Consider the following 15350-nt stretch of genomic DNA (forward strand, 5'->3'; position numbering starts at 1 on the left):
AGGAATGAAACCGGACGGACCACCCGGCACCGACCTAGGCACCGGAAACAACAACGGCAAACCCAGCCCTGTCGACCCTGCAAAGTCCTCCTTACTAACATCTGGGGGCTTGTGCCAAAGTTGGGAGAGCTGTCCCACAGACTAGTCAAGCAACAGCCTGACATAGTCATACTCACGGAATCATACCTAACAGACAATGTCCCAGACACTGCCATCACCATCCCGGGTATGTCCTGTCCCACCGGCAAGACAGACCCAGCAGAGGTGGTGGCACAGTGGTATACAGTAGGGAGGGAGTTGCCCTGGGAGTCCTCAACATCGACTCCGGACCTCATGAAGTCTCATGGCATCAGGTTAAATATGGGCAAGGTAACCTCCTACTGATTACCACCTACGGCCCTCCCTCAGCTGATGACTCAGTACTCCTCCATGTTGAACACTACTTGGAGGAAGCACTGATGGTGGCAAGGGCACAAAATGTACTCTGGGTGGGGGACTTCAATGTCCAACACCATGAGGGGCTCGGTAGCACCACTACTGACCGAGCTGGCCGAGTCCCAAAGGACATGGCTGCTAGACTGGGTCTGCGGCAGGTGGTGGGGGAACCAACACGAGAGAAGAACATACTCGACCTCGTCCTCACCAATCTGCCTGCCGCGGATGCATCTGTCCATGACTGTCTTGGTAAGAGTGACCACCGCACAGTCCTTGTGGAGACGAAGTCCCGCCTTCACATTGAGGATACCGTCCATCGTGTTGTGTGGCACTATCACCGTGTTGAATGGGATAGATTTCGAACGGATCTAGCAATGCAAAACTGGGCATCCATGAGGCGCTGTGGGCCATCAGCAGCAGCAGAATTGTACTCAACCACAATCTGTAACCTCATGGCCCGGCATATCCCCCACTCTACTATTACCATCAAGCCAGGAGACCAACCCTGGTTCAATGAAGAGTGCAGGAGGGCATGCCAGGAGCAGCACCAGGCATACCTCAAAATGAGGTGTCAACCTGGTGAAGCTACAACCCAGGAATACTTGCATGCCAAACTGCGTAAGCAGCATGCGATAGACAGAGCTAAGCGATCCCATAACCAACGGATCAGATCTAAGCTCTGCAGTCCTGCCACATCCAGCCGTGAATGGTGGTGGACAATTAAACAACTAACTGGAGGAGGTGGCTCCACAAATATCCCCATCCTCAATGATGGGAGAGCCCAGCACATCAGTGCAAAAGATAAGGCTGAAGCATTTGCAACAACCTTCAGCCAGAAGTGCTGAGTTGATGATCCATCTCGGCCTCCTCCTGAAGTCCCCAGCATCACAGATGCCAGACTTCAGCCAATTCGATTCACTCCATGTGATATCAAGAAACGACTGAAGGCACTGGATACTGCAAAAGCTATGGGCCCTGACAATATTCCGGCAATAGTACTGAAGACCTGTGCTCCAGAACTTGCCGCCCCCCTAGCCAAGCTGTTCCAGTACAGCTACAACACTGGCATCTACCCTGCAATGTGGAAAATTGCCCAGGTATGTCCTGTACACAAAAAGCAGGACAAATCCAACCCGGCCAACTACCGCCCCATTAGCCTACTCTCAATCATCAGTAAAGTGATGGAAGGTGTCATCAACAGTGCCATCAAGCAGCACTTGCTTAGCAACAACCTTCTCAGTGATGCTCAGTTTGGGTTCCGCCAGGGCCTCTCAGCTCCTGACCTCATTACAGCCTTGGTTCAAACATTGACAAAAGAGCTGAACTCAAGAGGTGAGGTGAGAGTGACTGCCCTTGACATCAAGGCAGCATTTGACAGAGTATGGCATCAAGGAGCCCTAGCAAAACTGTGGTCAATGGGAATCAGGGGGAAAACCCTCCGCTGGTTGGAGTCATACCTAGCGCAAAGGAAGATGGTTGTGGTTGTTGGAGGTCAATCATCTAAGCTCCAGGACATCACTACAGGAGTACCTCAGGGTAGTGTCCTAGGCCCAACCATCTTCAGCTGCTTCATCAATGACCTTCCTTCAATCATAAGGTCAGAAGTGGGGATGTTCGCTGATGATTGCACAATGTTCAGCACCATTCGCAACTCCTCAGATACTGAAGCAGTCTGTGTAGAAATGCAGCAAGATCTGGACAATATCCAGGGTTGGGCTGATAAGTGGCAAGTAACATTCGCGCCACACAAGTGCCAGGCAATGACCATCTCCAACAAAACAGAATCTAACCATCTTCCCTTGACATTCAACGGAATTACCATCGCTGAATCCTCCACTATCAACATCCTAGGGGCTACCATTGACCGAAAACTGAACTGGAGTAGCCATATAAATACCGTGGCTACAAGAGCAGGTCAGAGGCTAGGAATCCTGAGGTGAGTAACTCATCTCCTGACTCCCCAAAGCCTGTCCACAATCTTCAAGGCACAAGTCAGGAGTGTGATGGAATACTCTCCACTTGCCTGGATGGGTGCAGCTCCAACAACACTCAAGAAGCTCGACACCATCCAGGACAAAGCGGCTCGCTTGATTGGCACCCCATCTACAAACATTCACTCCCTCCACCACCGACGCACAGTGGCAGCAGTGTGTACCATCTACAAGATGCACTGCAGCAATACACCAAGGCTCCTTAGACAGCACCTTCCAAACCCGCGACCTCTACCAACTAGAAGGACAAGGGCAGCAAATACATGGGAACACCACCACCTGCAAGTTCCCCTCCAAGTCACACACCATCCTGACTTGGAACTATATTGCCGTTCCTTCACTGTCGCTGGGTCAAAATCCTGGAACTCCCTTCCTAACAGCACTGTGGGTGTACCTACCCTACATGGACTGCAGCGGTTCAAGAAGGCAACTCACCACCACCTTCTCAAGGGCAATTAGGGATGGGCAATAAATGCTCGCCTGGTCAGTGACGCCCACATCCCGTGAATGAATTTAAAAAAAACTAGCCTGGGATCTGGATTACCAGTCCAGTGCCATTGCCACTACACCACCATCTTCCCTGATCATGTTGCGAGGGCTCAATTCCGGAGCCCTGCCAGCTGAGCTCAGTGCCCGAGTGCTGGGCAAATGCTTCCTGGAGGAAGGCAACAACAGTGCTGCATAAAGGTAAGTCTTTACTGATCAATCTACAACTGGCAGTAGAGATCATAGGAAATGCAAATATAAGGGCATTGTGAAATAAAGACAAGAGGCACTGGAAATACTCAATGGGTCAGGCAGCATCTGTGGAGAGAGAAACAGAGTTAACATTTCAGGTCTGTGACCTTTCATCAGAACTTCCATCATTTGGCCAGCATATCCCCCACTCTACCATTACCATCAATATTTTCAGCACTTTCTGTTTTTATTTCAGATTTCCAGCATCTGCAGTATTTTGCTTTTATTTAAGGGCATCGTAAGCCTCCCTTTGGTGAGACTGCATCTGGATTACTGTGTGCAGTTTTGGTCTCCACATTTAAGAAAGGATATACTTGCATTGGAGGCAGTACAGCAAAGGTTTGCAAGATTGGTCCCTGGGATAATAGGGTTGTCCTATGATGCGAGGCTGAGTAGATTGGTTCTATATTCTCTGGGATTTAGAGGTAATCTCACTGAAACACAAGATTCTAAAGGTGCTGGATAGGGTAGGCACAGAGATTGTTTCCGCTGGTCAGGGAATTTAAAACACGGGGGCCCGTTCAGCATGAGGGGCCAATCAATCATTCAGGACTCAGATGAGGAGAAATTACTTCACTCAAAGGGCTATGAATCTTTGGCATTCTCTACCCCAGAGGGTTGTGAATGCTCCATCGTTGAATACATTTAAGGCAGGGATAGATAGATTTTTGGTCTCTCAGGGAATTAAGGGATATGGCGAGCAGGTGAGAAAGGGAGGTTGAGGCCTAAGATCAGCTATGATTATTTTGAATGGCCGAGCAAGCTTGAGGGGCCACATGGTCTACTCCTACTCTTATTTCCTGTGTGCCCCCATTGAATCCCCAGAATGATCCAGGGGTGTAGAAGTTCAGTGCCACAGTGACCTTCAGCACCACTGTCACTGCATTTCCACCAAGTCTCCTGGGGCTCAGTACTTCCTGCATCATAGTGCATAGCTCAGTAGGTCAGTGACAGCCTCCCTGGAGAGGCAGAGTCTTCATTGGCGCTGCCTCTCAGATATCTGTAGGTAGTTGAGCCTTGACCGGTGGACCCTCTCTGGAGGATTGCTTCTTCTGCACTGAAGAGGCTACTGGCTTTCCCCTCTAAGCCCTTCTTCTTTGTCAGGAAGTTGATGCTGACCTTGCTGTGGGCTCCCAAGTTGCTGCTGTGCTGCTGCCTGTGCCTGGTTCTCCCTCCCGCTCTGCTGCACTTCCTCAAAAGGGTCCCCGAAGCTTGGATGAATGAGGTCCATAATAGGTTGCCTTCCCTAGTCAACGGACACCCCTCCTTTCCTCCACTTGTCACCTCTAATGAGGTGGCACTTGCCTGATGCCCCCTGCTATGGCTCCCCCGCTGTATGGCACCTTTTTGCCCACTCCTCAGGTGATTCACAGTGTTCTCTCTTCTCCACCCTTCCTGGCAGTTGATGCTGCCTCTCCTGCTGGCCTCCCTTTGTAGCCAGCACTGAGCTCCCACCTACATGTTGTCTCCTTCAACCATGTGAGGTTCTGAAGCCCCAGGGTTCCTGAGCACCGTTACTATGATTCAAAATGGAGAATAAAATAGGCCTCTTAACTACCTTAATTGTCTGCCCGCCATGTCAATGCCACATCCCCGTCCTCCACGTTTGCCGCTTGATAAAATTGCAATGGGATGTCACAATGTTGGACCCGTCCCGATTTTATGCCCCCTGCCTCTGTTCTCGTCGCAAAGGGGCAAATAATATTCAGCCCGACACCTTCCTACCTCCTGCATCTCGTGTGCTTGGAGCTGGTCCAACATAACTTGTCGTCGCCTCTTCTCCCGTTCCTTCCGTGCCTTCGCATCATCATCCAGTCGCTTTCGAACATTCTCAATAAACGTCTGGCCTTCTTCCACTCTCACACACGGGATAACTGTCTCCATCGGAGCGGAAGGTTCCAACACTTGGAATGCACTGCACAGAAATTCCACAGATGAATCATACAACACAGGAGGAGGCTATTCAGCCCACTCTTTGGTAGAACCATCCAATTAGTCCCACTCCATCCCCTTGATCTTTCCCATAAACTTGCAAATGTTTCCTTTTCAAGTATTAATCCAATTCCCTTTTGAAAGGTACTGTTCAAACTCCTTCCGCCAAAACAATCCCGATCACAACTCTATGTATAAAAAATGTTTCCTCATGTCACCTTTAGTTCTTTTGCCAATCACCTTAAATCTGTGTCCCTCCAGTTACTGACCCTTCTGCCACTGAAAACAGTTTCTCCTTCGTTACTCGATCAAACCCATTCAGGATTTTGAACACCTCAATTATACCTCCCCTTAACCTTCTCTGCTTGAAAGAGAACAATCCCAGCTTCTCCAGCCTGTCCGAATAACTGTAATCCCTCATCCCTCGTACATACCAGTAAATCACTTCAGCACCTTACCCAAGGACATGACTTCCTTCCTGAAGTGTGATGCCCACAAATAAACAAAATAACCCAGCTGGGTCCTACCAGTGCTTTATAAAGGTTTGGACAACTTCTGCAGGAAGGAGGCATTGCTGGATCTGGTGCTGGGAAATGAGGTGAGCCAAGTGATCCAAGAGCTGTGGGGGAGCACTTGGGGAAGTGATCATCATATCATAAAGTTCAGACTAGTAATGGAGAACAGCAAGAAACAATCTGAAGAAAAGACAGCTAGGGGAGGCAGTGGCATAGTGGTATTGTCATTGGTCTAGAAACACACAGACATGGGCTCGAATCCCATGATGGCAGAAGGTGGGATTTGAATTTAATTAATAAATTTGGAATTCAAAGCTAGTCTAATGATGACCATGAAACCATTGTCGATTGTTGTAAAAACTCATCTGGTTTACTAATGTCCTTTAGGGAAGCAAATCTGCTGTCTTTACCTGGTCTGGCCTACATGTGACTCCAGACCCACAGCAATGTGGTTGACTCTTACATGCCCTCTGAAATGGCCTAGCAAGACACTCAGTTGTATCTATCCGCTACGAAGTCAATAAAAAGGAATGAAACCGGACAGACCACCCGGCGTCGACCTAGGCACTGGAAACGACAACGGTAAACCCAGCCCTGTCGACCCTGCAAAGTCCTCCTTACTAACATCTGGGAGCTTGTGCCAAAAATGGGAGCTGTACCACAGACTAAACAAGCAACAGCCTGACATAGTCATACTCAGTGAATCATACCTTAAAATGTCCCAGACGTCACCATCCACAGGTATGTCCTGTCCAACCAGCAGGGCAGAGGTGGTGGCATAGTGGTATACAGTCGGGATGAAGTTGCCCTGTGAGTCCTCAACATCAACTTCAGACCCCATGAAGACTCATGGCATCAGGTCAAACGTGGCAAGGAAAACTCCTGCTGATGAATCAGTGCTTCTCCATGTTGAACATCACTTGGAGGAAGCACTGAGGCTGGCAAGGGCACAGAATGTACTCTGGATAGGGGATTTCAATGTTCAGCAGCACCACTACTGACCGAGCTGGCAGAGTCCTAAAGGACATAGCTGCTAGACTGGGTCTGCGGCAGGTGGTGAGGGAACCAAAAAGAGGGAAAAACATACTTGACCTCGTCCTCACCAATCTGCCTGCCGCAGATGCCTCTGTCCATGACAGTACTGGTAGAAGTGACCACCGCACAGTCCTTGTGGAGACAAAGTCCCGTCTTCACATTGAGGATACCCCCCCCTTTGTGTTGTGTGGCACTACTACCATGCTAAATGGGATAGATTTCGAACAGATCGAGCAATGCAAAACTGGGCATCCATGAGGCGCTGTGGTCCATCAGCAGCAGCAGAATTGTATTCAACCACAATCTGTAACCTCATGGCCAGCATATCCCCCACTCTACCATTACCATCAAGCCAGGGGATCAACCCTCGTTCAATGAAGAGCGCTGGAGGGCATGCCAGGAGCAGCACCAGGTATACCTCAAAATGAGCTATCAACCTGGTGAAGCTACAACCCAGGACTATCTGCGTGCCAAACTGCGTAAGCAGCATGCGACAGACAGCAAAACAATCCCTCATCCAATGGATCACATCTAAGCTCTGCCACATCCAGTCATAAATGGTGGTGGACAATTGAACAACTAACTGGAGGAGGTGGCTTCACAAATATCCCCAACCTCAATGATGGGGGAGCCCAGCGCATCAGTGCAAAAGACAAGGCTGAAGTATTTGCAACAAGTGGAGTGTATACGGGATGGTTTTCTGGACCAATACACTGAGGAACCAACTAGAGAACAGGCTGGGTACTGTATAAGAGAAGAATAATTGACAATCTAGTGGTGCAAGACCTCTTGGGGACGAGTGACCATAATATGATAGAATTCTTCATCAAGATGGAGAGTGACGTAGTTGATTCTGAGACAAGGGTCCTGAATCTTAATAAAGGAAACTACTAAGGTATGAGGCACGAGTTGGCTATGACAGATTGGGAAACAGTACTTAAAGGGATGACGGTGGATAGGCAATGGCAAACATTCAAAGAGCGCATGGATGAACTGCAACAATTGTTTATCCCTGTCTGGCGCAAAAGTAAAACTGGAAAGGTAGCCAAACCATGGATTACAAGGGAAATTAGAGATAGCATTAGATCCAAGGAAGAGGCATATAAATTTGCCAGGAAAAACAACAGACCTGAGTATTGGGAACAGTTTAGAATTCAGCAAAGGAGGACCAAGAGATTGATTAAGAAGGGGAAAATAGAGTATGAGAGTAAGCTTGCAGGGAAGGTAGTCAAGAAGGCATACGGCATGCTTGCCTTCATCGGTCGGGGCATAGAGTATAAAAATTGGCAAGTCATGTTGCAGCTGTACAGAACTTTAGTTAGGCCACACTTAGAATATTGCGCGCAATTCTGGTCGCCACACTACCAGAAGGACGTGGAGGCTTTGGAGAGGGTACAGAAGAGGTTTACCAGGATGCTGCCTGGTCTGGAGGGCATTAGCTATGAGGAGAGGTTGGATAAATTCGGATTGTTTTCACTGGAACGACGGAGGTGGAGGGGTCACATGATAGAGATTTACAAAGTTATGAGCGGCATAGACAGAGTGGATAGTCAGAAGCTTTTTCCCAGGGTGGAAGAGTCAGTTACTAGGGGACATAGGTTTAAGGTGAGAGGGGCAAAGTTTACAGGGGATGTGTGAGGCAAGCTCTTTACACAGAGGATGGTGAGTGCCTGGAACTTGCTGCCGGGGGAGGTGGTGGAAGCAGGTACGATAATGACGTTTAAAAGGCATCTTGACAAATACATGAATAGGATGGGAATAGAGGGATACGGTCCCCGGAAGTGCAGAAGGTTTTAGTTTAGGCAGGCATCAAGATCGGAGCAGGCTTGGAGGGCCGAATGGCCTGTTCCTGTGCTGTACTGTTCTTTGTTCTTGGAACATAAAAACTGACTGCAAAAGTTTCTATAGGTATGTGAAGAGAAAAAGATTGGTGAAGACAAATGTAGGTCCCCTACAGTCAGAAACAGGAGAATTTATTATGGGGAACAAAGAAATGGCTGACCAACTAAATGCATACTTTGGTTCTGTCTTCACAAAGGAGGACACAAATATCATACCAGAATTTTGGGGAACACAAGGCTTAGTGAGAGAGGGGAACTGAAAGAAATCAGCATTGGTAGAGAAATGGTGTTGGGGAAATTGATGGGATTGAAGACCGATAAATCCCCAGGGCCTGATGGTATGCACCCCAGAGTACTTAAGGAAGTGGCCTTAGAAATAGTGGATGCATTGGTGACCATCGGAGGGTAGCTAATGTAACCCCGCTATTTAAAAAGGGAGGTCGAGAGAAAGCAGGGAATTATAGACCAGTCAGCCTGACGTCGGTAGTGGAGAAAATTCTAGAGTCCATTATCAAAGATTTTATAGCAGAGCACTTAGAGAACAGTGGTAGAATCAGGCAGAGTCAGCATGGATTTACGAAAGGGAAATCATGCTTGACAAATCTACTAGAATTCTTCGAGGATGTAACTTGTAGAGTAGATGAGGGGGAGCCAGTGGATATGGTTTATTTGGACTTTCAGAATGCTTTCGACAAAGTCCCACATAAGAGATAAGCATGTAAAATTAAAGCGCATGGGATTGGGGGGTAGTGTATTGCGATGGATAGAAAATTGGTTGACGGACAGGAAACAAAGAGTAGGGATAAATGGGTCTTTTTCCGAATGGCAGTCAGTGACTAGTGGGGTACCGCAGGGATCGGTGCTAGGACCCCAGCTATTCACAATATATATTAATGATTTAGATGAGGGAACTAAATGTAATATCTCCAAATTTGCAGATGACACAAAACTGGGTGGAAGAGTGAGTTGTGAGGAGGATGCAGAGAGGCTTTCGGGCGATTTGGACAAGTTGAGTGAGTTGTCTAATGCATGGCAGATTCAGTATAATATGGATGAATGTGAGGTTATCCACTTTGGTAGCAAAAACAGGAAGGCAGATTATCTGAATGGCTATAAACTGAGAGAGGGGAATATGCAGTGAGACCTGGGTGTTCTTGTACAAATGATATGTTGACCTTCATAGCGAGAGGATTCAAGTACAGGAGCAGGGATGTTTTGCTGCAATTATACAGGGCCTTGGTGAGGCTACGGCTGGAATATTGTGTGCGGTTTTGGTCTCCTTATCTGAGGAAGGATGTTCTTGCTATAGAGGGAGTGCAGCGAAGGTTTACCAGACTGATTCCTGGGATGGCGGGACTGACGTGTGAGGAGAGATTGCGTAGGTTAGGATTAGATTCACTGGAGTTCAGAAGAGCGAGGGGGGAATCTCATAGAAACCTATAAAATTCTAACAGGACTTGACAGGGTAGATGCAGAAAGGATGTTCCCGATGGTGGGGGCGTCCAGAACCAGGGGTCATAGTCTAAGGATATGGAGCAAACCTTTCAGGACTGAGATGAGGAGAAAGTTTCTTCACCCAGAGAGTGGTGAGCCTGTGGAATTCGCAGTTGAGGCCAAAACAATGTATGTTTTCAAGAAGGAGTTAGATATAGCTCTTGGGTCTAAAGGGATCAAAGGGTATGGGACGAAAGCGGGAACAGGTTACTGAGTTGGATGATCAGCCATGATCATAATGAATGGCGGAGCAGGCTCGAAGCGCCGAATGGCCTACTCCTGCTCCTATTTTCTACCTTTCTACGGACTGCAGCAGTTCAAGAAGGCAGCTCACCACCACCTTCTCAAGGGCAATTCGGTATGGGCAATAAATGCTGGCCTAACCAGCAACGTCCACATCCCATGAATGAATTTTAAAAATGCAGTGGGGTGAGAGGGGATCTAGCCAGGCTAAAATGAAACCAAAGACTGACAAGAAAAACAGTAACTGAATAATGGGTTATCTTTAGGAGGAGATGTTTCAGGTACAGCCTAGGTACATTCCAACAAGAGGGAAAGGTTGAGGAACCAAAGCCAGGGTTCCCTGGATGGCGAGGGAGATGGACTATATGATCAAACAAAAAATAGGGTGCATGATGCATGTCAGGTGAATTTTTCAAGTGAGAATCAGGTCAAATACTGTTAATTGAGAGGGGAAGTGTAAAGTAAAATAAGACCCACAATGTGAGAATGAGAACAGAATGGCAGTCAACATAAAAGGGACCCCACAAATATTCTACCAGCATGTAAATAGTAAACGGGTAGTAAGAGAAGGGGTGGGTCTTATTAGGAACAGAGAGGGTGATATATGCTTAGATGTGCAACGCTAGACTACTGAATGAGTACTTTGTATCAAGTTTACTGAGGAAGAGGATGCTAACAAAACATCAGTAGAAGCGGAGAAGGTCGAGGTAATGGAAGAGGTGATAATTGATAGGCAGGATGTACTGGAAAGGCTGGCTATGCTTAGAATGAATAAGTCACCTGGCTTGCATCCCAGGTTGCTAAAGGGAGTGGGGGTGGAGATAGTGGAAGGGCTTGCCATAATCTTCCAATCTTCCCTAGATATGGGGGAGGTGCCAAGTGATTGGAAAGTGGCAAATGTGACACCCTTATTCATGAAAGGGTGCAACTACAGGCCAGTTAGTTTAACATCAGTGGTGGGGAAGGTTGTAGAAACAATAATCAGGAGGAAAAAAATCAACAGGCACATGGAGAGGTTTCAATTAAATTCGGGAGAGCCGGCATGGATTTGTAAAAGGCAGATCGTGCTTGACTAATCTAATAGAATTTTTCAATGAAGGGAAATCAATGGATGTTGTCTTTGCATTTTAAGAAAGCATTTGATAAGATACCACATAAAAGGCTGGCCAGCAAAACTGAGGCTCATGGAAGAGGGTCAGTGTCAGCTTGGATAAAAAATTGGGTTAAGGACAGAAAACAGCGAGTCTTGTTAAATGTTGTTTTTCAGACTACAGGATGGTAGACAGTGGTGTTCCCCAGGGTCAGTACTAGGACCACTGTTTTTTGATATACATATATGGCTTGGATATTGGAATACAGAGTAAAATTTCAAATGGATGTGTGGCTGAGAGTGAGGATGATACCAATCAACGGAATGAATGGGCAGATACGTGGCAGATGGAATTTAACACAGAGAAGTGTGAGGTGATGCATTTTGGCAGAAAGGATAGGGAGAGGCAATCAAGACTAATGGCACAGTTCTGAAGAGTGTGCAGGAACAGAGGACATGGGGGTTCATGTGCATAGATCAAACCTAACTTTGTAGCTAAAATCCTGCATCCCTGGAACCATTCTAATAAATCTCCTCTACACCTTATATTGAGACATACATATTGAGAGAGTAGTTAGCAAAGCATATGTGATCTTGGACTACATTATATTACAACCAACCGCTCCAGTCAAAGCCCCCAATCAAAATATGCGATTATGATTGTGATGGGAGAAACGCACTGTTCATTCAATCCTGTCCTTCCACAGATCACCTATCATTTTAAACTTTCCAAAGTAAAGAAGGACCCAGCCAAATTGTACCACCTATTAACCCCCAAATGAGGCTAACCAAATCAGATGTCTTTAAATCAACAAATTAACTGTTTAATTAGAACTACATTCTTGAACACTACGAGGATATAAACAACATTTAAAATAGAAAAATTAGAGTCCTTGCAAATTTACACTCCTGCCGGAGGTGAAAAAGGTTGCTTGAAATCCTCACAGCCTTCCGATGGGGCTAAAAAAGGTTCAACAGTAGAACCGTCCATAGTCTAATTCAGAAGTCGAAATAGTTGCTCTTTCTCCAGCGATGAACTTCAACGTTTAACAACTTGCAAACACTTTTAATGAATCAATTTGGCTTTAGAATTTTTGAGGGATAAAAGATTGTCACAATCTAAATTCTCTTCCTTCAGTTTAAATGAGCTGAGAGCTCTTCTTTCAGGTGCTAACACATAGCTGTCTCTGTGTCTCCATTATACAGACTGTTTGCACTATATGCCAGTTCAAAATTAAATTGTAACAAATGTATCTCTCGATGCTCAGTCCAACTGGCTGTACCCAAGGCAACGAGAGTGCATCCTTTGAATCGTAGTCTCCGAATGGCTGTATCCAAGGCAACGAGAATGCACCTTCTCGGTAACTCCTGAGGCCCGCTTGTTCTTAAAGCAGTACTGATCCTTCGCTGCCTTAAAGACATACCACATATTTCCCAGAAAAAAAACTACAGGATCACAATAAATAGAGGTCTTGCGTACAAAAGCAGGGAAGTTATGCTGAATCTTTCGTCGTCGACTGTCCCTCTATTCGAGGATGACATCTACTCAAGGTCACTAGTTTCTGCCATGGGTCTTCAGGTAACTATATAAGCCGATTCTTGACACGCAGTGCTTTGGGCACATAGGGCAGTATGTCCAACGAGGTAGTGGGATCCAGAGTGCAGGATTTGCTTCCTTTTCTTTCCTTCTGTGCTGCCGCTCTGCCTCATCATTAAGGCATTTGGATTTGAAGCATGATGCAGCTTGATGGACAAGTTATCGCCATTTTCAACGACTGGTAGCGAACTCCTCCCAGTCATCAATGTCAATGCTGCCGCACTTCAAAGAGAGCTTCAGAGTTTCATTGGAGCGTTTTCTTTGCCCTGCCCTGGAACGCTAGCCATTTGAAAGTTCAGAAAACAGGACCTGGCAGGTGAGACAGTTTTCGGCCATCCGGACACAGTGTCCAGTTCATCAAAGTTGGTTTTGCAGGAGTTTTGCCTGAATGCTTGTGTTTGTTCGATAGTCTTCCCATTGAATTCAGAGGCATTGCTGATAGAAAGAAATCTTTAAATTTTGTCACTTGGAATGTCAGAACACTCATGGATAATCTCAAGATTGACCGTCTAGAAAGAAGAACTGCAATCATATTACGTGAGCTATCAAGACTCTAAATTGACATCGCTGCCCTCAGTGAGACCTGTCTTCCTGGGGAGGGACAGCTGAAGGAACATGCAGGGTGATACACCTTCTACTGGAAAGGAAAGGCTGACAGTGACCCTTGTGTTCACGGGAGTTGGTTTTGCCATCTGGAATAGGATCTTGGATGCACTGCCAGTCCTCCCAACTGTACAAATGAAAGATTCATGACACTTCAGCTACAGCTCAGCTGTAATCAATTTGCCACCGTCATCAGCCCTTATGCCCCGACCCTAGACCATGAAGATGTTACGGAAAGTTCTATTCTGACTTGAATGAATTCCTCACCGTCATCCCAAAAGAAAAGATCATCCTTCTGGGGGACTTTAATGCCAAGGTAGGCCGTGACTCCGATGTCTGGAGAGGAACCATTGGGAAAGACAGGGTGGGAAAAGCCAATGCAAATGGTGTCCTCCTGCTGACAAAGTGTGCTCAGCATGGCCTCATTATAACAAATACCCTCTTCTGCCAAAAGGACAAATACAAAACCACGTGGAGACATCCTAGATCAAAGCACTGGTACCTCCTGGATTTTGCAATTGTTTGAGTCAAAGATCTGAGTGATGTCTATATCACAGGATCCATGCAGGGAACTGATGCCTGCCTGACAGATCATTGACTTGTTCGAACAGTGATGAACATTCATATGACCATACAAATCAGGAGGAGGAGGCCACTTGGCCCCATGAGCCTGCTCCGCCATTCAACAAGATCATGGCTGATTGTAACCTCAACTCCACATTCCCGCCGACTCCCGATAACCTTTCACCCCTTTGATTATCAAGAATCTATCTACCTCTGCCTTAAAATTCTGCTTCCCCCGCCTTTTGTGGAAGAGAGTTCCAAAGACTCACGACCCTCTGAAAGAAAAAACTTCTCCTCATCTCTGTCTTAAATGGGCAACCCCTTATTTTTAAACAGTGACCCTAGTTTGAGATTCTCCCACAGGGGAAAACAACCTTTCCACATCCACCCTGTCAAGACCCCTCAGAATCTTATATGTTTCAATCAAGTTGACTCTTGCTCTTCTAAACTCCAGCAGATACAGGCCTAGCCTATCCAACCTTTCCTCAAAAGTCAACCCACCCATTCCAGGTATTAGTCAAGTAAACCTTCTCTGAACAGCTACCAATGCATTTACATCATTCCTTAAATAAGGAGACCAAATTGTACACAGTACTCCAGATGTTGTCTCACCAATGCCCTGTGTAACTGAAGCATAACCTCCCTACTTTTGTATTCAATTCTCCTCACAATAAATGATAACTTTCTATTAACTTTCTTAATTACTTGCTGTACCTGCATTTTGTGATTCATGCACTAGGACACCCAGATCCCTCCATCCCAGCTCTGCAATCTCTCACCATTTAGATAACATGCTTCTTTTTTATTCTTCCTGCCAAAATATACAATTTCACATTTTCCCACAATATACCCCACTTGCCAGATTTTTGCCAACTCACTTAACCTATCTATATCCCTTTGTATATCCTTATGTCCTCTTCACAACTTACTTTCCGACCTATCTTTGTGTCATCAGCAAATTTAGCAACCATTCCTTCGGTCCCTTCATCAAAGTCATTTATATAAATTGTAAAAAGTTGAGGTCCCAGCACTGATCCCTGTGGCACACCACTCGTTACATCTTGCCAACCAGAAAAATGACCCATTTATGCCTACTTTCTGGTTCCTATTAGCTAGCCAATCTTCTATCCCTGCCAATATGTTACCCCCTACACCATGAGCTTTTATTTTCTGCAATAACCTTTGATGTAGCACCTTATCAAATGTCTTCTGGAAATCTAAATACAATAGATCCACCGGTTCCCCTTTCTCCACAGCATGTTACTTCAAAGA

General features: G+C 46.3%; 1 protein-coding gene across 3 annotated transcripts in view; it reads right to left on the bottom strand.

The window, feature by feature from the left end:
* The window catches only part of spef2 (sperm flagellar 2), an 849051-nt gene that overhangs the window by 772867 nt on the left and 60834 nt on the right, over positions 1–15350 (bottom strand). For all 3 annotated transcript variants that reach the window (XM_068029096.1, XM_068029094.1, XM_068029095.1), the window contains one exon: positions 4890–5079. In XM_068029096.1, coding sequence (XP_067885197.1) covers positions 4890–5079 — 190 coding nt within the window. The remainder of the gene's footprint in view (positions 1–4889; positions 5080–15350) is intronic.

This window comes from Heterodontus francisci, chromosome 4 (genome assembly GCF_036365525.1).
Source record: "Heterodontus francisci isolate sHetFra1 chromosome 4, sHetFra1.hap1, whole genome shotgun sequence".
NCBI lineage: Eukaryota > Metazoa > Chordata > Chondrichthyes > Heterodontiformes > Heterodontidae > Heterodontus > Heterodontus francisci.